The sequence below is a fragment of the Filicampus tigris genome, chromosome 16 (genome assembly GCF_054856515.1).
Source record: "Filicampus tigris isolate MCC_2025a chromosome 16, RoL_Ftig_1.0, whole genome shotgun sequence".
Classification (NCBI taxonomy): domain Eukaryota; kingdom Metazoa; phylum Chordata; class Actinopteri; order Syngnathiformes; family Syngnathidae; genus Filicampus; species Filicampus tigris.
In genome coordinates, this window is record NC_141232.1 from 1,165,989 (window position 1) to 1,191,735 (window position 25,747).

Sequence of the window (25,747 nt, forward strand, 5' to 3'; positions counted from 1 at the left end):
TCTAATCCAATTAAAATGCTGTACAAAAATACATGTAAAATACAACGTAAAGAAAGCGTTACAGACAATTAAATCGCCAGCATTTATAAGTAACACAAAGTGTTTGTTTTTTACAGTGAAGTTTATTGAATAGCCGCTATTTGTGATCAGGCGGTTTGATGGACACCTTCCACCATTACACCAGAATGGGGGCGTCCTTCCGTAGCTAGCGGTGTTGCGGCGTGTTGCGCGACATTAAACACGTATCAGTGTCCCTGCTGTGTTGACAGCTGCCCTGGGCTGTCTCGTCTACACTGTCACTATGTCCCGCTTCCTCACTTTGGCCCGGTTCGGTATCACGTCTTTGTCCGCCGGAACCATTCGAAGGATTCCGCCATGCGTACGAGGGCTGAGCGCTTGTGTCTCGCGCTCCTTGACACAGGGTAAGTGTGTGCTAGCCTAGCATAGCCTAGCCGTGCTAACAGTCATAGCATCGCATCGCTTGTAATTTCATAACCTTCACTTATTTGACAGCCAGTTTGTTAACACGTGAACGTACTGCAAATAGTGAGCCTCCTTGACTCTTCGTAGAGCTTACATTGGCTGATTGGTTTCCGACGGAGTTCCGTTCGTATGGCCGTGAGTGACTTAAATAGAATGTGTAAGTAACGCGCCGTAGTCCATCATTATTGCCGTAGTAAAGTCATACTTACAGTATCTGCGTATGGATGGACAATACCTCTAGGTTGGCTGAGCGAAATGACCAGGTAATAAATCCCCCCCACCCCCAAAAAATTCCCGCAAAAATCTGATTTTTGCCTTTTAGTAATCCCCGCGCCCCGTTCGTTTATAGATATATCACAATGACATTATTAACTCATTCAGTACCAGGCATTGTCAGACCCCCTTTTAACGTAACGTTTGAAAAAAATTGAGAAAAAAAATGTAATGAATGGCTGGGCAATACAATACAATTTTATTTATATAGCGCATTTCACAACAGCTACAGCTGTGACAAAATAGGCTTGATACAACAAGTGAAAGCAATAAATTAACACAAAACAGTATGAACAATAGAAACCGGAAAACAGCCGAAAACTGTCAGTCTCAGGTTAGTACTGTTATATTTTGTCTACATGTGTTGCTACATCGTCTGTGTTGAAATGTCCACTGTTTAAAAAGTAATAACACCACCACATTAATGCCATTTGTCAGCATGTCTATGCCATTTTGCATTGTTTTAGTTTCAAGCTAACATACATCCAAAGTGATATGGTTGTTTTAAATACACAAAGTGTAATTCGCCTTGTTTTTTAAAGTGAACTTTAGCTGGGAGTTGCTGGAAACAATTTTAAAGCCTGTATTTTGAAGAATTGTTTACTCGCCAAACAGACATTTTTGAACTTGACTGTCCATTTTCTGGTTGTTAGACCCACAGGTTGAACCCCAGCAGAACCGTAGCAGCCGGCCCAACCTGTGGCGTCCTCAGCCAGCGTTGCCTTGGCTCAAGCAGCGGTCTTACTACAGCACGCAGGAGGCGGAGGCGGAGCCCGAGGAGGCGCCTTTGCACACCATCATCAGCGATTCGGAGACTGTGCAGGGTGCTGGAACTTGTCTCTACATTGCTAGGGTTTATTTAAGGATTTTTAAAAATGTCCTTTCTTCTCATCCATCCAGGCAGCTTCTCCAAACATGAATTTCAGGCCGAGACCAAGAAGCTTCTGGACATTGTTGCCAGGTCTCTGTACTCCGAGAAGGAGGTAAGTAAGACAAGGATGCTCCATGACCCCCAAGATCCGTCTGCGATATAGAGACCACTCCTAAAATGTTTTTAGCCCATATGCAGTCAACACATTTGAACTTTTTGAAATGCTTTGAAACATATTTAAACACACTCTTTGTGTGTTCCTTTGCACCCTTTGTGACTGTCTTGCTCGCACAGTTCTCCCAATAAGTGTGGTGATGTCAAACTATTTGTCATTCCAGTTGACGTCTACTGTAAAACTGACACATAAAACAAAAGAGAATCAAACGTATTTATAAACAGCAAAATATTCAAGCAAACCATATAGTTTCATAGAACCCAAAGTCCACTAGCTTAATGTGAAATGCCATAGATGGGCCAACGGTCAACCGGCCCACACAAAATGTCCACTGGCGTCTCTTTTCTCCTTGTAGGTGTTCATCAGGGAGCTCATCTCCAACGGCAGCGACGCTCTGGAGAAACTGCGCCACAAACTAATGACGGCGGGCGGCCAGACGGCTCCCATGGAGATCCATCTGCAGACGGACGCTGCCAAGGGCACCTTCACCATACAGGTGTGAGCGCAATCCAGATGCAGCCAACCTTATTACACTAACAAACACCACATAAAACAAATAAGATGGGAATGAAGCACTAAAATGTTGCATAAATTGCGTCTACTTCTTATTTTCAAAGTGTCTGTCAGTCACTTTTGTCCGTTTTGGTTCTTTTCTGGGCAGTACTGCCACCTATTGGATGAACATTGTACAACACTGAAGGATTTTATTTGCAATTTTGAACAGGACACAGGAGTGGGGATGAACCAAGAGGAGCTGGTTGCAAACCTGGGAACCATCGCCCGCTCCGGTTCAAAGGTAGCTGCTCTTGCTATTTTCTTATGCTCACGTGTATTACGAGAGGCGCACACATACACATTTTTCACATCTTAACTTTTTTCTTTTTAAATGTGAGATGGCACATTTGAGGAAGAAAGAATTGGCATGCGTTGTTGCTGCCTTCATGTTGTGTGAGATGAGCAACACCGTGCACCACACAACGTGAAGAAATTTGACAAACTGCAGTGCACATGATAATCCCTGGGGATAATCTTTTTGAGACTTCTGAGATTCTGGCCTTTGCTGCCCTTTGATTCGAAGTGAGGCAAAATGCTCATCTTTGTGCGTCCTCGGTGATGCCCGCAGGCCTTCTTGGACGCGTTGCAGAACCAGGCAGAGGCCAGCAGCGCCATCATCGGCCAGTTTGGCGTGGGCTTCTACTCGGCCTTCATGGTGGCTGACCGTGTGGACGTCTACTCGCGCTCCGCAGAGCCCGGCTCGCCCGGGTTCAAGTGGTCCTCCGACGGGTGAGCCGTGCGTTCATGTGCCCACATGGGTCACATCTGCCCCGCCACATCATTTTTATTTTGTGGCCCACTAAAGCAAATTCAGTTTGTCTACTTCACGTTTCTTGCTACATGGATTTGCTGTTTTCATTTTAGCACAACATTTGTCCAGAACGTACAATTTTTGTACACTTTGCACAGATGTTACGAGCATTTTCCTCACCCAGCAACTGATTTTCGTTGCGGGCCACATCAGACGTATGGATGCTCTTAAAGTGCCATTATGAAAATCACATCAATATATAATCATCACCTCATCTTATTTTAACGTATACACATTTTCTCCATGCACTTTGTTATTCTATATGTTTTTAACAACAAGATCCTGGAGAAAGTCCATTACCGCCCACGTAACATTTTGATGACACGGCACTTTTAGCTCAGGCGTCTTTGAGATCGCCGAAGCCAGCAGCGTCCAGCAGGGAACGAAGATTGTCTTGCACCTCAAAGACGACTGCAAGGAGTTTGCCTCCGAGGACAGAGTGAAAGGTAGGCTCCTCGTCCCTACTCTCCGTCCATTGCGACCTAACAAAAGGTTAAGCTTTTGTGTCTCCTTCCAGACGTGGTGACCAAGTACAGCAACTTTGTCAGCTTCCCGGTTTTCCTCAACGGTCGCAGGCTCAACACTCTGCAGGTGGGTGGACTTGCTGCTTTCTGAATGAGGATGATGATGATGAGGTCAACTTTATACAAAAGGGTTGGATGATGCCATTTTGATGATTCTGATGATTGTGACAAATGCCATCCACTGCCATATTCATGTCATTCTGTGAGTTGACACTGTTGGGAAAGTTACAAACCAAAAGAAATGGCCTTATCATACGGTGTCTGGCGAAAAAAAAAAAAAAGGTCTTTAATTACACTGTCAACTGCAAATTTTAATCAGAGATGGCTTTATGTCTCCCTAAACATATTTTTGACACTGATTAAAAAAAAAAAAAATCTTTCCTTTTTTTTTCATGGCGCATCAGGTTTTTGAGATATTTCCATTTTTTGTTCTTAGGTTTGACCTATAAAAGCTTGCACAATATGGATTTTACCATGTGTTGTCAAGTATAGCAATGATTTCAATGTTTCCCCCCCAAAATTGCACCTGTAGCTTAAACTAACCTATCATTCATAAATATTACTAAATATACAAATACAATATTAGATATTATGTATTATTGTTATATTATTCAATGTTAATAACCAATATTAATATTATGTACGTTAAAGTGACCCAAATTTGACTTCCTTAGGATCAAAACCTTAATATTGTTTACTTGCGGTCAGGCGTTGTGGATGATGGAGCCCAAGGAGATCAGCGACTGGCAGCACGAGGAGTTTTACCGCTACGTGGCGCAGGCGTACGACAAGCCGCGCTACACGCTGCACTACCGCGCCGACGCCCCGCTCAACATCCGCAGCATCTTCTACGTCCCTGAAACGGTGAGGGGGGGGCCTTGCCTTCTGAGGCGGCTGCGGGGCTAGCCAACTTTTTTTTAAACGGCATCTTCACGTCAACAGAAGCCGTCCATGTTTGACGTGAGCAGGGAGATGGGCTCCAGCGTGGCGCTCTACAGCAGGAAGGTTCTCATCCAGACCAAAGCCACCGACATCCTGCCCAAGTGGCTGCGCTTCCTCCGAGGTGCGACGCCTCGACCCTCGGCCGCTGGCGCAATTCTCAATCTCATCCCCCTTTGACCTTGACATTGTGCCCGCGTCCAGGTGTGGTGGACAGCGAAGACATCCCGCTCAATCTGAGCAGAGAGTTGCTGCAGGAGAGCGCCCTCATCAGGTACGAGCGTGTCGAAGAACGGATCTCAAGAAGTCGCATCATGGTTAGCAGTATTCGGGGGGGCGGAGCTTCGTGCCGGCCACGGACGTCATCGGAGCAAAGTGCAACACTTTCAAGTTGCACTCGCTCTCAAACAGCTTTTCATTAGCAACGGACTCTTCAAAATAATTATTCATTGGATGAGCCGTAATCTGTCGATTAACCATTGCGCCTCTGCATGGCATTTTAACTGATTGACTTTTATCAAGCCAAATATATTCTTGAGCGACAGTTTTTCATTGAAGAATAAAAATAATAGTCATATTCAATTATACTTTCTAAAAATCCGGTTGTATTAGTCTCCTCAAGGATCGTCATTGTATAGTGCGTTCCCTCCTAAATCCCCGGGCAACTTCTATCTGTTAATTGCCGTGGAAATTGTCCAACTTTCCAAATTCCGAGACTTTTGCAACTGCGTTTGTGCTCTACTTGCGTTGAACTCGCCTTCATCGTCCTCCCTTGCAGGAAGCTCCGTGACGTCCTGCAGCAGAGGGTGATCCGCTTCCTGCTGGAGCAGAGCAGGAAGGAGCCGGAGAAGTACAACACATTCTTTGAGGACTACGGCCTCTTCATGCGCGAGGGCATCGTCACCAGCCATGAGCAGGACGTCAAGGTGACTCTGACTTGGGCGCTCGCTCGCGTGGCCAAGCGCTTGCTCCTCCTAGCGCTAATTTGGCCCGCCGCGTTTGCGCAGGAGGACATCGCCAAGCTGCTTCGCTACGAGTCGTCGGCGCTGCCGGCGGGCCAGCGCACCAACCTGACGGAGTACGCCTCCCGCATGAAGGCGGGCACGCGCAACATCTACTACCTGTGCGCCCCCAACCGCCATCTCGCAGAGCACTCGCCCTACTTTGAGGCCATGAAGCAGAAAGACATGGAGGTGAGACGCCAGGGAAATGTGTGTTGCCAATCTTTCATTCATTCTCTACTTCCTAATCATTTGACAGTAGAGGTGCGATGGTTAATTGACAACTTATCAGCGATCAAATGAATCGATCAGTATTTGGACCGTCTGCATTGTAGAGTAGCAATTCACCACCAAAAATAGCTGCAACGCTTTTGCTTGAAAATGTCCGCAATTGTCTCCCTCAGGTGCTGTTCTGCTACGAGCAGTTTGACGAGCTGACCTTGCTTCACCTGAGGGACTTTGACAAGAAGAAGCTCATCTCGGTGGAGACGGACATCGTGGTGGACCACTACAAGGAGGAGAAGTTTGAGGACGGCAAAGCCGGTGCGCTGCGCCTCATTTCCCATTTGTCTGCCATTCGATGGGATGCCCGCCTTGACCGTGATTCTCTTTTTTCGGCCAGCGTCGGAGCGCCTGACTCAGGAGCAGGCCGACGACCTAATGGCGTGGATGAAGAACGCCCTGGGCCCCCGCGTCACCAACGTCAAGGTAAAAGCAAAAAGCAAAAAGCAAAAAAATGCGGTTTTCAGGTTACGTGGAAGCAAATGCCCGACTGTTGTGTTCAGCTTACCCCCCGCCTGGACACTCACCCCGCCATGATCACGGTGCTGGAAATGGGCGCCGCGCGCCACTTCCTGCGCACGCAGCAGCTGGCTCGCAGCGCCGAGGAGAGAGCCCAGATACTGCAGCCCACTCTGGAGATCAACTCGGGGTGAGAGGGGCGAACTTGACTGCTAAACCTTTTTGTTGTTGTTGTTGTTATTATATCAAAATGGCCGCTGTGAAAAAGGCCAAAGGCATGTCTCACAGTTAAAAACATGACTTTGGTGCCATCTTGTTACCAAGCGCTTCGGTTGATCTGGGCAGAGAAGTGGGTCATATTGATTCTGAACTGCTTCAGGCGCATCTATGTGGCACTGTTATGTGCTGGCATTGTTTTTTGGTTGTACAATATGGACGGTTTCTTGAATTGTGACATGAGAGTGGTGGTAGAAAGACGTAGATCCCCCACTAAGGCAGAGGGGAACGAAACGCACGGCCTGCCACTGGTTAACTGTGTTGTCTTTCTATGTTGTAGACATGATCTGATCAAGAAGTTACACGCGCTTAAAGACTCCAACAACGAACTGGCCGCACTGCTGCTTGAACAGGTAACGCTCCCTGCACAAGATTACGTTGGATTCAACCTGCCTGAAATCTCAAAGAAATTGTCATACAAAAGTCAATTATTTGGAAAATAATCCCCAAAAATCCAAATAAACAACAAAGGACCATAAGTGGAACGACTCAAAATTCATGGAAAATATGGTCTCAAATTCAACTGCAAAAGGATTTTGATAGGAAGGCCCAAATGTTGAACAATTCTGAACGTGACCCTAAAGTTCAAGACGAACAATGCTGGATTGGGTTGAACATTTCAAGGAAAATGTGGTTAATTAATTCTGAAAATTGAATATAAATGAACTCAGAATTCAACCCGAAAGACCTAAACGTCTTGGTCCAAAAAAATAATCTGGTCGAAGAACTCTGAATTGGACCCGAAAGTTCAGAAATTGACCAAAAATTGGATTCCAACACCTCTGGACCTGAAATGTCAAATTGCTCCAAGTATTGAACTACAATCCAAAGCCACAACTTTTTGTATTTGGTGTGAAAAGTCAAAGAATCCAGTCGAATTCCACCAAAAATTTCAAGGAATCTATGTTCCAAAAGTCAAACATCTCTGAATTTGACCTGAAATATGAAACCAACACTATTCTTGACCACTTTGACTTGACTTTTGTTCAGATTTACGACAACGCCATGATCACGGCGGGCTTGAACGACGATCCCCGGCCGATGATTTCCCGCCTCAATGACTTGCTGACAAAAGCGCTGGAGAAGCACTGAGAGTACAACTATACTGTGGTACAAGTACTATTTGGACACACTTTAGTGGCTCTGAGATTCAAGCTTTTTCCATGAGCACTTTTTTTTTTATTATTATTATTATTTTTTTTATCTCAGCCCTAACCTCCCATTGCATTTTGGAGGATGGCAAACTGAAGAAGGAATACAAAATAAGCTGGCTGCTTCTTGAGAACACGGTCAAATTTTTACTCCAAAAGTAACATTACACGTATGTTATATTACTACACAAGCGACGTCCTCCAGCGTTCACGTCTGAAGACGCCGAGTCAAAATGGCCGCAGTTCCAGTGCAGGGGAAGCGAGCGTCTATGATTTCCGCTCTGGAGTCCGGGCCGCCGTTTTGTGTCCATTTGCGCCCCCCTCCCAAATGACTCTTCCTGCCTTTCGGGCCGCCGACCCCAGACCAGTCTTGTCGAGATCCAGAAACTCCCCCACCCGAGGGACGTCAGGAAAGTTTGTCGATGTTGGCGAGGAAGCGCTGCGCCCACCACTCGTCCAGATCTATGGGCACAAAGTCTGAGGAGACGACAGGAAGAAGCACCATCGTGAATATGGAGTCCAAAAAATACAATAAAAAATGTCCTACAAATTCCGAGTCTTGGTCAATTCTAATTTGTGTGTAAAACGATTCCATAATTTTCCCCTTCCCACAATTTAGCTGTGGTTCACCGGCTGCAGTTCTGTCCGATGCAGAGTAGACATGAGCAATCGCTCATACCGACCGTCCATGTGAGGGCTCGGAGCGTCGTCTTTGTAGTGGACCGCCGTGGCGCTTCCCTCCTCTCCTGACCCCGGGACGCTCGCTCGCTCGTGTTGGATTGCCTCCTGCCAGGCTGCGAGTAGGATGACATCACTAAGCTCATCAATGATAAGAAAGTAAACCCCTGATGTAGCTACATTTGTAGTCGCAGTATTATTCATCACTACCAACCACAACACCTGACTGTATACATGCCGTCAATATGATTAACTCTGCCAGCCTGTGACTTCCACTAATGCTAATTAGGAGTGTGGAGGGTTCTAACATTTTGTGTCCTAAGTTAACTCTTTTGGGGGAGGTATACATGATCGTTTCCCCCCCCCCAAAAAAACGCCTTATACATGATCGCTTTTTTCGGCCTCTTTTTCGAAAAAACGCCTTACTATACCCTTACAACACCCTGCCCACGTTTTTCGAAAAAACCCTTACCATGTTTTTCTTACCCTTACCACTTTTTCGCGAAAAAAAACACCTTACCACTTTTACCAAAAAACGCCTTACTATATACCCTTACCATTTTTTTCGGAAAAAAAAAAAAAAAAACGCCACTTTTTCAAAAAAAACGCCTAACCTGACCCTTTTTTCGAAAAAAAAATGCCTTAACACGTTTTTGTTTTTTTAATGCCTTACTCTACATGCTCGTTTTTTTTTCAACACATATTTATAAATGGCATAACTGAGATTTGAACCCAGCCCCTCAGGTTTACAAATCCACAACTCTACCCTCTCAGCTAGTAGTGAGGTGAATTGCTTGACTGCTCATTGTCCATAGATCTTCAATGGCAAAAAAAAAAAATTTTTTTCCTCCAAAAACGCCTTACTACATATAGTTGGGTTTTTCTCCCAAAAAGCGCCTTACTATACATGGTTATTTTTTCCGAAAAAAACGCCTTACTGTACATGGTCTTTCCCACCCCCCCAAAAAACGCTTTACTATACATGGTCGTTTTCCCCCCCAAAAGAGCCTTTTATACATGTTTTTTTTCCCCCCCAAAAAGCCTGACTATTGGTTGTTATTTTCCCCAAAAACGCCTTACTATTGGTCGTTATTTTCCCCCAAAACACCTTACTACACATGGTCGTCTTTTTCCCAAAAAACGCCTCACTACACATGGTTAAAAAAAACCCAAAAAAAACCGCCTTACTATACACGGTCTTTTTTTCCTCCAAAAACGCCTTACTATACATGGTTGTTTTTTTCCCCAAAAAACGCCTTAATATACATGTGTTTTGGGGGGGGTTCAGGTTTTTCCCACCAAAAAGCCTTACTATACATGTTCTTTTTTTTTTTTTTTTTCCACAAAACCATGTACATTAGTACAAAATGTAAAACATTTTGGGTTCAAAAATTAAATTTTATATATACAATTTCACATAAATGCATATTCATATTTGACGGCAAGTAGTACAGTAATACTTGAACCATTTTTAAAAACGTGAAAAAGGACTTCCTCCCTCACAAAACCTCGTTAATGTACTTGCATTATGAGAGTAGTAGCTTTTAATGTTTTTGATGGTATAGTATAATGGCATTTTGTGTCATGTTTGCAAATGTTACTGTACATTGTGACTATTGCACTGAAGCTTGATTTCAAGAAAATCGCAAATCAAATCGAAATTGCAATACCAGTCAGAAAAATCGCAATACAATTTTTTCCTAAAATTTTTCAGCCCTAATTATTGAGAACACAAGTGTAAAACAAAAGGGCTGGGTTGGCTATCAGAGCACGAGCAGCTGCGAGGGTGTCGCCCTGTCGTGAGCCGAGGCTGTGCTGATACAAAATACACGCGTGTGCAAGGAGCTGTTGTTACAAGGTCTGACTTGAAAGACGAGAAAGTGTGTGTATGTGCTGCCTGCCTTACCCTCGTACACAAACTTGACGTTGTCCTCGTGGGCCGCCGCCGATGAGTCCCCCTCCTGCTGGGGGTCCGCGGGCACACACGGGGAGGGCTGCTGGTACTTTTTGCCGTTGGGGCGGGTAAAAACAATTTTGGGTGCGGGAAGACTGCAGGCCACAAAGAAACAAGCATGGCACATGTCTCGTTTGGGTAGAGAAAAAAAAAAAGTCAAAGAAACTTGGTTGACAACAGCTGAATGGAGGACCATGTGTCACCTTTGCCTTTGTGCAAGGTCACACACGCGCACACACCCACCCCCAAACACACGCACACACACAATAAAGGCAGGGTGTCAAAGGTTGTCACATGCAGCTCTGGATAAACTTAGGAGACAAAACATATTCAATTAGTATTGTGATGCTGACCATGATTTACTTCTACCAATAAATGCTTGTGCTTATGCTGTGTTTGGGAGTTATGCTGTATGCAGTTTGTAAGATGAAACAAAAACGTTGATTAGATAGACGTCCAAAATCATGGAAGCTGATCATTATTTAAGAAGTGCTCTTAATTTTTTACAGATCCGTGTTTGCGCGTGTGTGACGAGTGAATAAACTGCCAAAGGTTTGTCCTGAGACAACACCACTTGTTAGTGACTCATTGATAGTCCCAGAAACACACTAAAAACATTGTGGTCCTAAAGTCCATGAACGCAACACTCACTCGGGCAAACTCCAGGTCGTTTGCTTGTGCTTGAAGTCGTTTGTTTTGTTGTCGAGCGGCTGCGTGGGACCTAGAAGACCACAAATTATTCATATGTTTATTTAAAAAAAAAAAAAAAAAAAAAAACTACGACGGTGTTTTGTGCTTACCTGTGCGCCGCTGGGTCACCAGTTTGCTTGGACCTCTGGTGATAGTGTACATCATGCAAAACGTCCCACTTGGCTACTTGTTTTCCGACCTTAAAACGCTTAAAACTCACACTTTTGTTGGATAACCTCCGTGGAGTGGAAAAAGTTGTGTAACAGACCAAAAGAAGAATTACGCCACTTTAGAGTTGAACATTTGTCCCGTTGAGAGGCACAATGTCACGCATGCTGCATTCGTAAGAGTTGAGGGACACGAGCCGTCAAACGCACCACTGGCTCACGTGCTTCTCACGCCCCCTCGCGCCTCTTAAAGAGACAGTGCCCCCGAAACGTGAAGCAGCGTTACAACGCGAACGCCATCGTAGAAAGTCGAATGGCACAGCAGGTACGTTTATTTTTGTAGCTTAATTTCTTCGATTTCTTCGAGTTGATTGCTGTAACTTACTACAAAGTGTGGGAATTACAGTGTAGTTATTTTCCTGTATACTAAAAAAATCTCATAATAATTAAAAAAGAAGTATAAATATTTAATCTAGTTTTAATGAAACTATTAAATACTTACCTAAAACCTGCAAAACTACACGACGTATGTAAAGGCTTGGAGAAAATTTGGCCAGAAAGTGCAGTTTTCAACAAGTGTAAAGTAAACCCCTCGAAATGCTTAAAGTGGTGCTTGTGTAATATGAATTTCCTGAAAACAAGTCCTCATAAAGGACCTCTTAGGTTCTCCAGTAGAGGGCAGCATATGTCCATCAAATATGTTTTCACACGCATTTATTTGTCTCCATCTATCCATTCACTTTCCTTTTCACGCGTCCAGTTTGTCCCCATCAGGGACATCAGCTGCAGGCTGTCTCAGCCCACTTTAGGGTGAGAGGCTGGGTACACCCCGGACTGGTCGCCAACCAATCGCAGGTCACATAAAACAATCCACAAGCATTCAGGCTCTCATTCACATCTATGGACAATTTAGAGTTGCCATTGAAGCCTCTGCAACTTGTAACTTGTTTTGGGAGTGTGAGAGGAAACCGGAGTAGCAAGCACGAGTAGATCATTCAAAATTCCACACCGAGTTGAAATTCCAACCCGGGTCCTCTTGAGCGCGAAGCAGACGAGCAAACCACTAGGGGCCTCTCGCCGGCCGCCATTTGTCGCTCTCATTCGTTCTAATGACTTTGTTTGGCGGCAGCGCGTCGAAACCGCGGTCATTGGCATGAATGGCAATGACGTCATTGTAATTGGATAATGAGGAGGCAGCCGTGCCACTGACATGACTTTTATTCAATCACACTCGATCGTGCGAGTGCGCTGGCCCAGACCAAACGGGACAATTTGACTTACACGTTAGCGTCACCGGTCACGAAGCCAAAACAATAGAAACATGTCATTAATTCGTCGGTTAAAAAACAAAACAAAAGTATAAACAGAGCAATCCCAGGAGGGGCTCAAATCGATCAAAGGAAGTGGCCAAAGACTGTCAAGTGAAGTTGGCTGTTGTTTGCAGCGGTGCTAATTCTCCAAAATGTGCACTTGCCTCCCCAGTGGCAAAAGCAAGTGGACACAAAAATGAAAGAATGAAACAAAACATGGCCCTCGGCCCGTGCTCGATTGATTGCTGATGCTTTTGTGGTTTGGACTTTGGCTCACGAAACATGCAGACCAGATTTGCTTTTGTTTTTGTTTTTTTTTGTTATTTGTTTTTTTGCAAATAGAGTCAAAATCCTGCAATCTGACCTTGGCAGTATAGCATTGATTCAACGTTGGCCGCAAGCGCTTACTCTCTGCACGCACCCAAGTCTTCTGGTGTCTACGCCTTGGCCACCAGGGGGCAGTATAATGCGCTCAAACTTCATACACGCAGAAGCGTTTCACAATTAAACTGGGGTAATAGTTGTTGTTTTTTCGTGGAGGATAAAGAATATATACCTTTGGTTATATTATCTGTTGACGTGTTGCTGCGCCGTTTGTGTTTAAGTCAAGTAATGAAGCAACATCGATAAGAAACGGCTTGACACCTTTCTTGAGGAATTGTTCAGCATTTGTTGCTTTTTGTCACGTTCACCGTTGCCAATTTAGCACTACGACAAAAAAAAATCTGCACGTTTTGTATTTTGAAAAATTGGGTTGGGTCACATGTAAGTCGAGGTAGCGCTGGAATTCTGAATCCGGACCTAAGAAATGACAAAAGTATTCCTGGTCTTTGGCCTCCTTCAGCCGTCCTTTTCCAAAAGGGCCAATCGGTCCACGTTAAAAGTCAACACGAGTGAGGACATGTCGACGTTTCCCATCATTCCCGGTCATCAAAACCTCTCCCCGTGCAAACAAGTCGCATCCGCTCGGTTGTGGAGAAACAAAGCGTTGGCTTGCGCCCATCCGTCGCGCCGTCGTTTGGCGTCCGTCAAACGTCCCGCGTTCAATCGCGCCATCCATCACGCGCCGACAATGGCCAGCCAGCGACGGCTCCTTTCCACACAGAGGCCACGCCCACTTTGACGGGCTATTCTTCGAGCCCCGCTCAGACGCAACACTTTTTTTTTCAGCCCACAAGCGAGGTCAGAGGTCGGAGGGGCTTGGCCCGGTTGCCGTGCAGAGTTGTTGGTCGTCAAGTGAAACTTGTCCTGGTTTCTCACAGAGAGCGGAGCAGAGCAATGAAATGTTTGTCCGTCTGTCTGCTGGGGCAGGCGCCACTCGACATTATGAAAGGAAGCAGTACAATATGATCAAATTCAACAATTTGGGAATATGCAGCAGGTGCATGTCCAGCATTTTGTGGCATGCTTAAGTGGTACAACATCAAATGAAATTCTGACATTCTTTTTTGTTGATGGATGGATGGATGGATGGATGGATGGATGGGAATTGTGATTGCCATGTCATCTGAGCCCACTGCCAGTGCCCCTCTCATCCCAGACTCCCTTTTCAAGTAGCTGTCAATCACTGCACTGTGAGATGACATCATGAGAAACTGCCCGCCTTGACCCCCCTGACACTCCCCCCCCCCCACCCACCCCTCCACAACCCGCTGTTGCTATGGTGCGGCTGCAATAGGCAACTGGATCCCAGCAAAGGAAGACTGTGGGGGAGCAAACATATTACAATTCATTTGAAGACTGGTCTGCCAGGGGGAATACAAAAGGAGGTCTCATGTGGCCTCCGTCCATCACGTTTATACACCATGTGTGTATGTATATATTTATATATGTATATATATATATATATATATATGTGTATGTGTATATAGATACATACATATACATATATATATATATATATATACATATATATATATCACATGACCACACTCAAGGGGATGAATTGATCCAGTCGGAAGTAGTTCTGATGATGTCATGGGTTTTGTAGTGCGTGCAGAAGTCAAGCACGTTTCCACTGCGTCACGGGCACATATTTTCTCTCAGCGAGAGTTTCAGTTGGACAGAGCACGAGACCGGTTGCTCTAGTTTAGTCAGTGCGCAAACACAACGACCGTGTTGTTGGGTTTGTTTTGCGACAGCAACAATCCTCAAATGACATCATCCCGCGCTCATTTCGGGCTGAGTTCAGACGGAAACGTTTCCTCATCAAGTGGACGGAATTTAAATGAATCCGGAAACAGAAAATCGGACAAAACGCGTGTAGTAAGTCGTAAAAGAAGAGGGGAGAAACTTGCTGTAGCAAAGTAGCTGTAACTAAATAACTAAAGTCAAGTAAGCGACGCAAGTCAGGAAAAGAAGAGCTGAACTTGATCTTGGGCTACATCAGAGACACTTGAAAGTGTTTGAATGGGATTGGTTCACTTGTCAGAGGGTGTGCACACTTGTGCAACCGCCGTACATTGCTAGTTTGTTTGGACTTGCGCTCTCACATTTCAATTTTGAAGTGTTTTCTCCTGGTCTCTATTTTTTCTTTGAATCTCCAAAAGCTGGCATTTCAACAGGGGTGTGTAGACATTTCCTACCCGCTGTATGGAATGTGTCCGGATCACGTGCGTGGCTTTCTCAATGTGTACTACTCTCTAGTGTTTATGTGTGCTGGGGGTTAGAGCCACGCGCTGACTGTGACCCACACACACGCACAGTGGGAGGAAAAAAAGCACAGAGGCACCATTGATTCCAGCTAATCAAGACAACCAGCCTGAGCGAAGCTGCACGTGTGTGTGTGCGTGCGTGCGTGCGTGCGTGCGTGCAAAGGCATTCCATAGATTCCAGCACTTCCCGAAGAGGCCTAAAATATTAGCCACTGGTCTCCCCTCGGTACTTTGGTGTGTGTGTGCGTGTGTTTGGGGGTCCGCCTGCTTTTGGACTCGACTGCTTTGCTTCCTTTTCTCTCTTTTTTCCCTTTCCTCCCCCCTAAAAAGAAAGAAAAAGAAGGGGGGGGGGGGGGGGAAACCCTCTCTTTTTTTCCTTGATTGCAGGCACGAGACAAGCGCGAAGTGGCTCGGGGGCTGCACGGCAACAAAGAAGACACAAGACGTGACCTCGCCCGGCAAGTCCAAAAGTGTCGCGTGTGCATCACAAGACTAAGACAAAAAAGTCACATTGACTCAATTTAGCTGCGCTCAATCAAGCTTTAAAAAAAAAACAAAAAAACAATGAAAATGTCAGTAGGTTGTCAGAAAAAGAATTCATCTTGAAAAGTAATAATTATTATTTATGATGTTTCATTATATATATATATTTACCATTTTGAAGTCATATTTATAATACATATTTCATGTAATATTCAGTCATTAAGTGATGTAATTCTATTCAAACCAAGGTGAGTTTACAAGTAAGCGGAATCATTTTTTTTCTTTTATATTAATTACCAATGATGGTGTCAACAAGTAGTCATATATACATAAAAAAAAACTGTAAAATAATTTATATTAAATGATTGCTCACATTTTGCTCTTATTTTTACCCCAAAACATTTAAAAAAATGTTTGAGTAAAATAAATAATATACAGGTAATATACGGTAAATAGTGCATCATTCTTTTCTCGTTTTCCCCAATAACCAAGTTTCTACAGTGACTTTTTTAAACAGAAAATAAATGCCAAATAAAAAAAAATACAGTATATGTATGAATTGAGGAATTAAAAATCTGTATTTTTATCTCGTGAAAACCAAATTACGAATTACATTTCTATAACAGTTGCTTCAATACAGTATTTAACTCATTTCAAATGAAAATATTTCATTTAAAACTATTTATCTAGGACACAAAATATATAATACCTTTTAGAATGTACTTGAACTTTACGTCCAAAATCAATCAAAATGAATTCAACGCTATATAAAACATTATTTTTCCCTGAGGAAGAGCGTTTTCATTCCACAACGGCGAACGAAGCCCACTGACCTTCCTCATCCTCGCGGCGGCGTCAGAAAGCGAGCCGGTTCCCAGTGCGGGCCGGTTGCCATAGCGACACTGTTTGCCTTTCCCAGTGCGCCATTCCAGGACCGCCGCTGTCGGCCGGAATGCAGACGCCAGGAGGGGGCGGGGTTTGTCCTGCCTTCCGAGTAGGGAGACAGATGAGAATTCAAAAACACAACCAAATGTAATCAACAGAAAGTTTGAGCCGAGTTGTTCGCGCCAATCCGGCGGCGGCGGCGGCGGCGGCGGCGGAGTCACAGGACGGCGCGAGCGCCTTTGGCTCTCCCGGGAACAATGGCGTCTTTCAGCTGGACCTCGACGCGTGGGCGGAGCCGCGCTCCATGAAGCCGGCGGACGCTTCCAGGCCCGAGCCACAAACGAGCCGTTAGCGCCATTCGAGTCTCAATGCTAATCGAATGCTTGAAGTCCAGTCGAAATGACGCAATACGATTCTTCTAAAAGAAACGTGACAAAAGTCGGTTTAGGCTGCAGTGTTTGCTTGGGGCGTTGGTGCCCGTTTGACGGTTCCTGTCCAGACTGCGAATGAATGACGCTTGCTCAAAGCCACCGCAAAACATTTGCTTGCTTGTTTTATTTGCGCACCAACAATTCGTTACTTTTCCAAATTCAAAGAATACTGCTTTTCAATGTTTTTCAATGTTGTATTTTCTTTTGATGTTTTACTCCATTTCGAGTCTTGTATGGATTTACTATTTTTTATTCCTCTGCTGTTTATTTTCTAGCCATTTTTGCTGTTGTCTGGTTTTAACTTTATTGTAAACTTACTGTTTTGAACACGTTTATTGGTAGTAGTTTTTTTTTACTTGTTTTTGATCTTTTCAATCTTTATTTTTTCCTTACTTTCCAAATTTTTATTAGAATGAACTTTTTCTTTTTTCTTTTATTCTTGTTCTATTTTACCTGTTAATGTTTTTATTTGTAATTTTGTTGTTTGCTCTTGTTTATACTTTTTTTTACATATATATATTTTATCTATTTAATACTATTTCATTAGTTGTTTTTCTGTCTTCTAACTTTATTTTAATACAATTTTGACTTGTTTTTAACTTTATTCTAACTAACCTATTTTTATTTTATTTGCATTTATTTATTTATTGTAACTTGCCATACTGTTATGCCTTTATTTGTAAAGTATTTTAACTTATTTTTCTCATTTGGACTTCAATTTTATTTTCTTCTAGTTTCACTAATTTTGATTTATTTTATTTTGTATTTACACCCATTTATGTTCTATTTTTTTTTTACTTTATTTTTATTAACTTTTTGGTGCTTCCGTTTCTGAAAAATGTGTACACTTGTTCTTATTTTCCAGCCGCTCAATTATTGTTCTTAAAGCAATTGTACAAAATGTAATCTCTGTATTTTTTTTCCAATACAAAGCATGTCATCGAAGTGCACGTGAATGTCGTTAAAGCACATTTTTATTCACGAGGGCAGAAACATTTTTCTTTTTTTTTCCTTTTTTTTTTTTCACATTTAGGCATTTTGTAAACAAAATAAAAAATAGCTTTTGACTTATTCTATTTCTGTGATAAGAAATAACTTTTGTACATCACGCTTTTCACAAAGCATGTCTTGCTGCCAAATATACACTTGTTGTTTGTTCATTCACATTTTGTACACCGAGAGGGGGCTTGCTACATTTCATCCAAAGGGGGTCTCGGCGACCGCCCGTCAGTCTCAAAGAAATTCCCAAAATGGGGCGCGGGGGGTCCTCCGAGCCCACTCAGTCCACGTCCAGGTGACAGGGATTGCTCCCGAGTCTCTCGGCTTCTCTGTACAGGCGCAGGAAGTCCTTGTAGCGCGGCGCGCAGCCCATCCAGGCCTCGCCGAAGCGCAGCGTCCCCGTGAAGAGGAAGTCGCCCTCGCCGGGTTTGATGGCGCACCGCAGCGGCATCATGATGCGTCCCAACCAGCGCCGTCCCCTCGGACCCCCGGGGACAAACACCTGCGTCTTTTGTCTGTGCAGGCGGCTCAAGTCCACGCTGACGGACCGGCGATCCTCCTCCGGCTCCTCCTGCACCGCCCTGATGACGCCGCGTGCCACTGAACAATGTTAACACACACACACACACACACACACACGCAGAGAGTAAGTTCCACATTCTGCCTGCATGCACTGCGGTAGCAAAAATGTTGTCCGTTGTCTCCTGTCAAGGCTACACTGACACACTTACCAAAGTCTTTGGTGCAGACTGCCAGAAGAACCTCGGCGTCACTGCATGGCTGACAGGGTGCTACAAAAAAAAAAGAAGAAAAAGACAATGGCTTGAATTCAATTTACAAAAAGACACAATGAAAAATAAATGACAAAAACAGGTTCATAATGTAAAAGCAACAAAAGTCGTTACGTCGGATGGTACGATGTGACGCTCGTGCGGGACCGTATCTCGTTTTTTTGTTTCTACTTGTTTTCACGAATGAAAGTACTTTCAAGAGATTCAAACGTTGTTAAAAATAGCCAAGCAATGTGGACAAAGTGTGTAAAAAAAAACAAACAAAAAAAACCATCCCTCGGGCAGCTTACCATACAGTACGACTGTGACGTGCCAGAATAGCCCTGGACTTCAAAGCATCAAATGCATGGAGGAGCTTTCCTTGTAAGCCAGAATTGGCATATTTGCTCAAGAGCGGGAGGCAGTCCAATCAAATGCTCCCAGCACTTCAAATCAAGTTCGCCTCTGGCCTTTGACCACCAGTCTTTTTACCACAAGAGATAACCCAAAATGGCCACACCACTCAAGATAGTCTATGAACCGAAAGTAGACTAGCCAGAAAAAAAAGACGGCAACTGGAATGGCAGGTTATTTGGTCGTTAATGTAAAGTGGACCTAATATTGAGGCTTGTGGAACACCGCCAGGTTTTTCCTGTCATGCCTGGCCATTGTGACATGGACAGTCTAATACAACAGCCTTTGGGCCTAGGATAGAGCCTTGTGGAACACCTATTTGCAGAGGGGTTGTAGAGCAAATGCGCCGTGATACGTTAGTGTGCCGAGAGACGTCATCGGGTGTGCACTGGCAAATGATCAAATTGATTTCGTCTGAACATTATTGATGACATGTACTGTGTCCGTGTTCAACAATCGTTGCCGGCAACCTGTAGTATAAGGTCAGGCAGAACATCTCAATGTCTTCCATTACGTGGCACAAGATTCAGAATTCATGTGTGCATCCACTCTTGCGACATTTCTGTCTAGTGGTGTGGCGTGATTTTTTTTTTTTCCTGTAACATCAAATATCTGCTTAATATAGGGAAATACACAGTTAAGTATTTGCAGATTTTTCAAAATGGTTTTTGTCAATATTTTGTAATGTTTGGGGGGGAAATGTATATTTAATGTTTATCAGCATTAAAAAAAACCTCTTTTTGGTTTAAAATATATATTTTTTTCTAATGCACTGTATTTCAATTGCCATCAATTATACTTGGGTCGTCTCCCTCGACTGCGTACTACAAAAATGTGCGGACTGAGCAGTGACCCTTGTGGAACGCCAACAGTTTTGTACTGTAATGGCAGATAACTGCGATATTAAAGTATAATGTCAAAATCTTTGGCCCAAGACCACACTGGCAGTCCCTAGCTACAGGGGGTCCCCGTTTTGTTTGGTGGGGTCGTGTCGCACCTCGCCACAAGTTCACATTCGGAAAGACACCAACGGAGGCAGCTCAAGAGCACCAGCATGTGTTTTGAAGCAGAACCCTCTGGTGTTTTGGAGTTTCCTATTTGTTCTCTTCAAAACGTCGACCGTGAAACCCGAACCGCAGGAATGAAAGCGGGAGCCGAGTCAGCATCTCGCCCGGGTCACATCTGATCAAGACCACTTCACAGACTGGAGGAATATACCCCAACATCTGGACCCGGACGCAGTCCATCGCTAGTAGCGCCGAGCCAACTGAAAACCACTTCAAAAAGTCACGAGGACCGTGGCACGCGCGTGTGTCGCGCTCTCTCTCACACACTCGGGAGGTCACAATATCGGCGATATTCAAACTGCCACAATATAACGGCGTCATCGCGTCATAATATCAATAGCAGCAAATCTGTTTTAAAGGCCAGTTTTTTTTCAATTTGTGGAGTTCCGGCACCCTCTGGTGGTTAGTTTACGAGCGCAGTTTAATTTGATGCCACGTTTGAAAGCCGCGCTAATCGCCAATCGGAGCGCATGACTGGCCAAGACACAAAAACAGAATATCCTTTTTTTTTTTTTACAATATCGTGAGCTTTTATACAGCATTGTGAGTTTTCAAATATCGTATTGTGAGGTTCATATCGTGATATTATGGTATCGCGACGTTCCTATCACACACACACACACACACGCTCATACAATAATCGGACACAAGCGCTCAGTCATAGACGCAATAACAGTTTCATTGTTACACACACGCGGTGATGGACAACGACAGCCTTGCAGTCGGGCTCACGCGCGCACACAATAACAAAAGGTCTCGCACACACAGTCACGCGAGCTCTCACACACGCATACTCGCTAACATAAGAAAACGTGAGCACGTCTTGTTATTTTTTCGATATATTGTGCAGCCCTAACACACACGGTGACAGGCAAACTCACACACATTGAGAAATGCGGTTTGAAACACACACACACACACACACACACACACACACACACACACACACAGCGAGTGTCCCTTTCAGCCCGTCACACACGCACAACGACGTCCCCTCCCGGCGAGTGAATATTTTTCATCCGCTCACCGGCCACAATACGACGTACGAGCCACTGCTCTCCATTGCGAGCGCTCGTGCGGCTCCTTCTCATCTCCGCCAAAGAAAAAAAAAAGTCTTTGGAATGGCCGGCTTTGCGCCACAGAGCGACTTTGTGGTCATTTGGCATGGGTTTGCACGTCCGCATGTGGTCGGAGGTGGAAAAGGCGGCGCTCACCGGCGAGCGGGGCGCGGCGGGCTCCGGCCGGCGCGTCGGCCACCAGCTCGTACTGGAAGGCGGTGATGCGGCGGCTGATGTCGGCGCGCGGGACGGCCTCGACGAAGAGCGCCCCCTCCAGGATGCCGAAGCAGCGCACCTTGGCCGGCGCCCGGTCTTCCTCGCGCAGCAGCAGGCGCAGCCGGCCGTTCAGGTCCAGGTAGATGTTGCTTCCGCCGGAGTGGGCGGCGGCCTTGACGCAGACGGAGAGGCGGGCGGCGGCGGGGGAGGCGCCGTTGGGCCGCAGGTTGACGATGACGGCGCCCGTCGGGTACAGCCACTCCACGGAGCCCTGGGCGCAGCGCAGGTACACCTGCTCCACGTCGCGCGCGTGCCCCTCGTGAGTCAGCCCGCTGCGGGCGGCACAACACGCACGGAAAAGTTCACGCGGGGAAACGCGGACGCAAAATCACAGGGGGGGGAAAGCCCTCCCCCCACACAAAACAATCTGAAGAGACATCTCAAAGCATCCCGGAATGAAAAGAGAAGACATTAATGTGACCTTTTGCAATGTTTTACATTGGAACGTTAGCAGAATCGTGGCTTCGCGTGCCATGCTATTTGCTTTCATGATCGAAATGCGGCAAATGAATATGTTGTCCAACGCAATCTTTCAAATGAGGTGTCTGAAACGGATGCATTCCTGAGCTGCCAATTGGCTTTGGCGAAAGGAAAACCTTGCTTTCTTCTATACTATTAGAGAGTTGCACTTTTTTTTCTTTTTTTTTTTGCATCACTGAAAGGAAACTCAAATCGAATTTTAAAACGTCATTCATTTGTGAAGAAAAAAGCAACTGTGGCAAACTCTGGCAGGCTTTTGATTTTCTGGACCTGGATTTTGACACTTTGGCTAAAATGTCATCGTGGACAATTCTGACTAAAGTGTTCCGATTTTTAGTGGGCTGAGAAAAAAAATGAGTCTGAACATGAAAAGTAGTCAAAAGTGAAATGACAGCTTGACACAAAGTCTAGACTAAATCTAAAACAGGCCACTAAAAACAAGAGCAACCGCTTCATGTGAAAGCAAGATTATAGCGCCGGTTAATCTGCAAAACTCGGGCCGATTACACTGGTCAACGCATTTCTACAAATGTTTGAAATGAGACGAGCAAATAAAGCTTTCTAGATTTTTATGTTTTGCACTGAACAAATCTGCTCTCATTTTTTTCAAATTCATGGCTGGGCTCAGCAATTGGTGGCATTTTTTAACAATGCATGGTAGGAATCCATATTGCGCATGCATTTACGGGTCGAAAACAAAGAAGGAAAGATGAAAATCCAAAACAACATTTGGACGTTTGTTTAAATCGGCGCCAAAAATACATTTAGGGGCGCATCAATTCCTCACCGATTACAATTTGCTGTTGAATTGTAATGAAAAGGCCTTCTATTGGCCAATATCATCCATTCGTTGGTCCGAGTCGGAGTTTTTCTGACTGTTCTCATCGGCTGAAAATGGAAGAACTTGAGGAAACCTCTGCAGTGGAAAGGGGGCCAAAGCGCCCCCGCTTCCCTGCGGACGCGTGGCCCCGGCGGGCTGCCTTTGGAGGCAGAAGTGCACGAATAGGCGTCCGCGGGGCACACAAGCGAGCGCCGCGACAGTGCAAATGCGGGTCACGCAGACAACCTCCCTTGCTCGCCTTTCAATGCGCCGAAGGCGGCCGAGGAGGCTTGTCCGGGGCCTGCGCCGACAGCGTCCGCACAAGCGCCCTGCCCAAGTCAATGCCCCGGAAAGGTTTTTTTAACGAGAAAAAAAATTTGAAAAAAATGGCCCTACTTTTGGGGAAGAAAAAAAACAAAAAAAAGGGAGCAGGAAGCCATCGACGGCCGAGCGGCGTGCCAAGCGCGCGGTCGGACTCCGGTGGGAGAAACGCCCGTTTCCTGAAAATGACGTTTTCCCCCCTCCACAGCCTCTCGTTCTAAACGCGGCGGAAAACATAGCAGGGCACAGGCGGCTCGGCTCGGCTCGGCTCGGCTCGCCGTGCCTTTAATTAACCGGAGCCTCGTCCCGCTTCCGTCACTTCTGCGTGCAATTGAAGGATCTTAGTCAACGGGCCACTAATGAACACCAGATTATTGGTGCACGCCGCAAAGCAGTGAACGGTTCGCCCCTCCTGACTGGAGGATTAGAGCGGAAAAAACACACACACACAAAAAAAAAAACGGAACCGCACAATTCAGGCGAGCCTTTAAAGCGCAAAACACATTTCAGCAGATGTTTGACGGAGGGGCTGTGCGACCAAACTTGATGATTATCATTCTCACTAGATGTGGATTTTTTTTTTTACTAGCTTGTCTGCTGATTCACACTTAAGTGATCAGGTAAAAATGCGATTAAACTGGACAAATAGAAAATGACAACACTGGCCAGGAGCTGCCGTTGGCCACCGCTCACGGCGCGAGGCTCACGCGCAAGCCAAGCAGCCGACCGGACTTGACTCCGGCTGCTGATGTCACTCGCTAGGCCACGTCCCTTAGAGGCACACACTCAACATGACCGACAGTAACTGACCTCGTCCAATACGCGAAAGCATTGTGCAACACAAATGCATGACAACGCTTAAAGGGCAGCGCAAATTCTTCACGGGCTCGAACTCCAAAAATGTGCCGACATCGATGTTGGAGATTGGCTACAGGGTTCTTTCATAAGCATTTACACTAAAATATCAAACATTTTGCTCGAGAAGACATGATGGACAGTCAAGAAATGTATCACTTTTTTGAAGCATCCTTCCGATGTTGCAAAGTGTGATGCATCCGCGCTCTTTCTGATCCGTTTCCACCATTTATGTCAATGTCATCGCCATAAACGGCGGTTTTGCATGAAAAATGTCTTGTTGTTGTTGTTTTTCTGCCTTCTTTCTGGCATCCTAAGACCATTAACAGCCACTAGGGAGAAATCTCAGGATGGCTAGCATGAGGTTTTGTGATGCACACTCTTTATGTCCATGTCAAGGTCGTGTACGATATAGTTTCGGAATTTGTACGCCGCGGCCCTGGAGGAAGCACGTTGGAGCAGTTAAATGTTGCTCAAATTTGCACAGTAGCTGGGAAGTGTGGCCACAATATTTGAAGATATTTGTTGACAAATAATGGTGGACTTTGGAGCCCCGTTGAAGTGTATTTGACAAGTTAGAGTACAAAGAGGGTGAACAAGTGGCCAGTCTTGGGGATGCGACTCATTTTCAACATGGTTATGGAGCAAGACTTTACATTTAAGACAACATGAGCCCATGAACACCCATCTTTGGCACCCAAGAGAAAATGCTTCAATAGAAAAAATCTTCCTATTTATGTCATATTGTTCCCTTTATGACAACTTGTACAGACTTGAAGAGTTGTTAGTTACAATTTTCAATAAAAAGTTAAAGTGCTCCAATTGGATTTTGCTCATAAAATGGCTACTCGAGTGTGCTTTTTTTCTTTTTTTTGGTCTTAATTGGCTGGATGCAATGTGCTGTATTTTTGTTTTTGCTCACCTGCCCTTCCAGCTGCACTGGTCGCTCGAGTACTGGCACAGAGAAGTCCGACATCGGCCGAGGAGGACGACGACGACGAGCACAAGCCAGGACGAGGCTCGCAGCGGCTGGCTGAGCATGTTTGCCTTCCTTCGCCTCTTCTCGGCCTCAAAGGGGCTTCAAAGTCCGCCGCCACATTTCCTTCCAGCCGTCCACTCGCTGTGGCGCGCCGTCACGCGGCTTACTCTGCTGCTTTCAGCAAGTCGTTTCGGCGTTAAAAGTTGAAACTTCCCCCGGTGGTTTCGTTTCGCCGCCGCCGTGGAGCGGACTCTGCGCGTTCACAGTTCCGTCGTGAAATGAGTTCGGTGCTCCGAATTTCGACTGCGACCGTGAACGCTCCTCCCACGTCACGCCCCGTTCACCCGCGGCTTGCGCATCGCCTGAAGACCCGTTCAAGTTATCGCACCTTCGCTCGGAAATTTCAGTTGTCAAAAATGTTGAAAAAAAACAAACAATAAAAAAGACAAAACATGTGTCCTTAAGTCAGAGGTCGATAAAGTACTTAAGTAGAAGTATAGATGAAAGTAAAAGTAGAAATAGCGACTGTTTTTGACTCCTTTGCTTACACTTTTAAGTTTATATACCTTGGCCATAGTAAGGAGGACTAAGAACAGATATCACATTTCAAATGTTGGGAGTACAGGTAAAAAGTCGTCCGAAAAAGAAACGTTCGG

At 45.2% G+C, this 25,747-nt stretch overlaps 3 protein-coding genes and 1 long non-coding RNA gene across 5 annotated transcripts; 2 read left to right on the top strand and 2 right to left on the bottom strand.

Annotated features, from left to right (window-relative positions):
* Positions 1–168: 168 nt before the first annotated feature.
* On the top strand, positions 169–8,350 carry trap1 (TNF receptor-associated protein 1). The gene is made up of 18 exons (XM_086054848.1): positions 169–422; positions 1,410–1,580; positions 1,657–1,739; positions 2,158–2,298; positions 2,527–2,598; positions 2,926–3,086; positions 3,505–3,614; positions 3,686–3,759; positions 4,401–4,556; positions 4,635–4,755; positions 4,836–4,905; positions 5,410–5,557; positions 5,639–5,824; positions 6,037–6,175; positions 6,255–6,340; positions 6,418–6,563; positions 6,930–7,002; positions 7,640–8,350. The coding sequence occupies exons 1-18, from the start codon at positions 302–304 to the stop codon at positions 7,739–7,741; spliced, it is 2,160 nt and encodes a 719-aa protein (XP_085910974.1). The 5' UTR covers positions 169–301; the 3' UTR covers positions 7,742–8,350.
* On the bottom strand, positions 7,935–14,218 carry LOC147133926 (MAPK regulated corepressor interacting protein 2-like). 2 transcript variants are annotated; one of them, XM_086054850.1, is made up of 5 exons: positions 11,233–14,218; positions 11,084–11,153; positions 10,385–10,527; positions 8,480–8,594; positions 7,935–8,277 (listed from the first exon to the last, which is right to left on the bottom strand). In XM_086054850.1, the coding sequence occupies exons 1-5, from the start codon at positions 11,285–11,287 to the stop codon at positions 7,965–7,967; spliced, it is 696 nt and encodes a 231-aa protein (XP_085910976.1). In that variant the 5' UTR covers positions 11,288–14,218; the 3' UTR covers positions 7,935–7,964. The 2 variants fall into 2 exon arrangements, with proteins under 2 accessions (XP_085910976.1, XP_085910977.1); XM_086054851.1 differs by having other exon boundaries at positions 8,063–8,277; positions 8,484–8,594.
* On the top strand, positions 11,579–18,128 carry LOC147133927 (uncharacterized). The gene is made up of 2 exons (XR_015090023.1): positions 11,579–11,614; positions 16,780–18,128. It is a non-coding gene; the product is annotated as an uncharacterized LOC147133927 (long non-coding RNA).
* On the bottom strand, positions 18,009–25,747 carry metrnla (meteorin like, glial cell differentiation regulator a). Its single transcript, XM_086054849.1, has 4 exons — positions 25,035–25,747; positions 21,517–21,908; positions 18,783–18,842; positions 18,009–18,651 (listed from the first exon to the last, which is right to left on the bottom strand). The coding sequence occupies exons 1-4, from the start codon at positions 25,151–25,153 to the stop codon at positions 18,332–18,334; spliced, it is 891 nt and encodes a 296-aa protein (XP_085910975.1). The 5' UTR covers positions 25,154–25,747; the 3' UTR covers positions 18,009–18,331.

What these genes read in the sequence shown, in the direction of transcription:
- trap1 (XM_086054848.1), top strand. Translation starts at nt 302, where the DNA reads ATGTCCCGCTTCCTCACTTTGGCCCGGTTCGGTATCACGTCTTTGTCC. An exon ending in CTCTGTACTCCGAGAAGGAG is followed by an intron (nt 1,740 to 2,157) that starts GTAAGTAAGACA and finishes TTCTCCTTGTAG; the next exon opens with GTGTTCATCAGGGAGCTCAT. An exon ending in GCCATGAGCAGGACGTCAAG is followed by an intron (nt 5,558 to 5,638) that starts GTGACTCTGACT and finishes GCGTTTGCGCAG; the next exon opens with GAGGACATCGCCAAGCTGCT.
- LOC147133926 (XM_086054850.1), bottom strand. Translation starts at nt 11,287, where the DNA reads ATGATGTACACTATCACCAGAGGTCCAAGCAAACTGGTGACCCAGCGG. An exon ending in ACGACCTGGAGTTTGCCCGA is followed by an intron (nt 10,528 to 11,083) that starts GTGAGTGTTGCG and finishes TGTGGCCTGCAG; the next exon opens with TCTTCCCGCACCCAAAATTG. An exon ending in CGTCAAGTTTGTGTACGAGG is followed by an intron (nt 8,595 to 10,384) that starts GTAAGGCAGGCA and finishes TCCTACTCGCAG; the next exon opens with CCTGGCAGGAGGCAATCCAA.
- metrnla (XM_086054849.1), bottom strand. Translation starts at nt 25,153, where the DNA reads ATGCTCAGCCAGCCGCTGCGAGCCTCGTCCTGGCTTGTGCTCGTCGTC. An exon ending in CAGTGCAGCTGGAAGGGCAG is followed by an intron (nt 21,909 to 25,034) that starts GTGAGCAAAAAC and finishes TGCCGCCCGCAG; the next exon opens with CGGGCTGACTCACGAGGGGC. An exon ending in AGTCTGCACCAAAGACTTTG is followed by an intron (nt 18,652 to 18,782) that starts GTAAGTGTGTCA and finishes AACATTGTTCAG; the next exon opens with TGGCACGCGGCGTCATCAGG.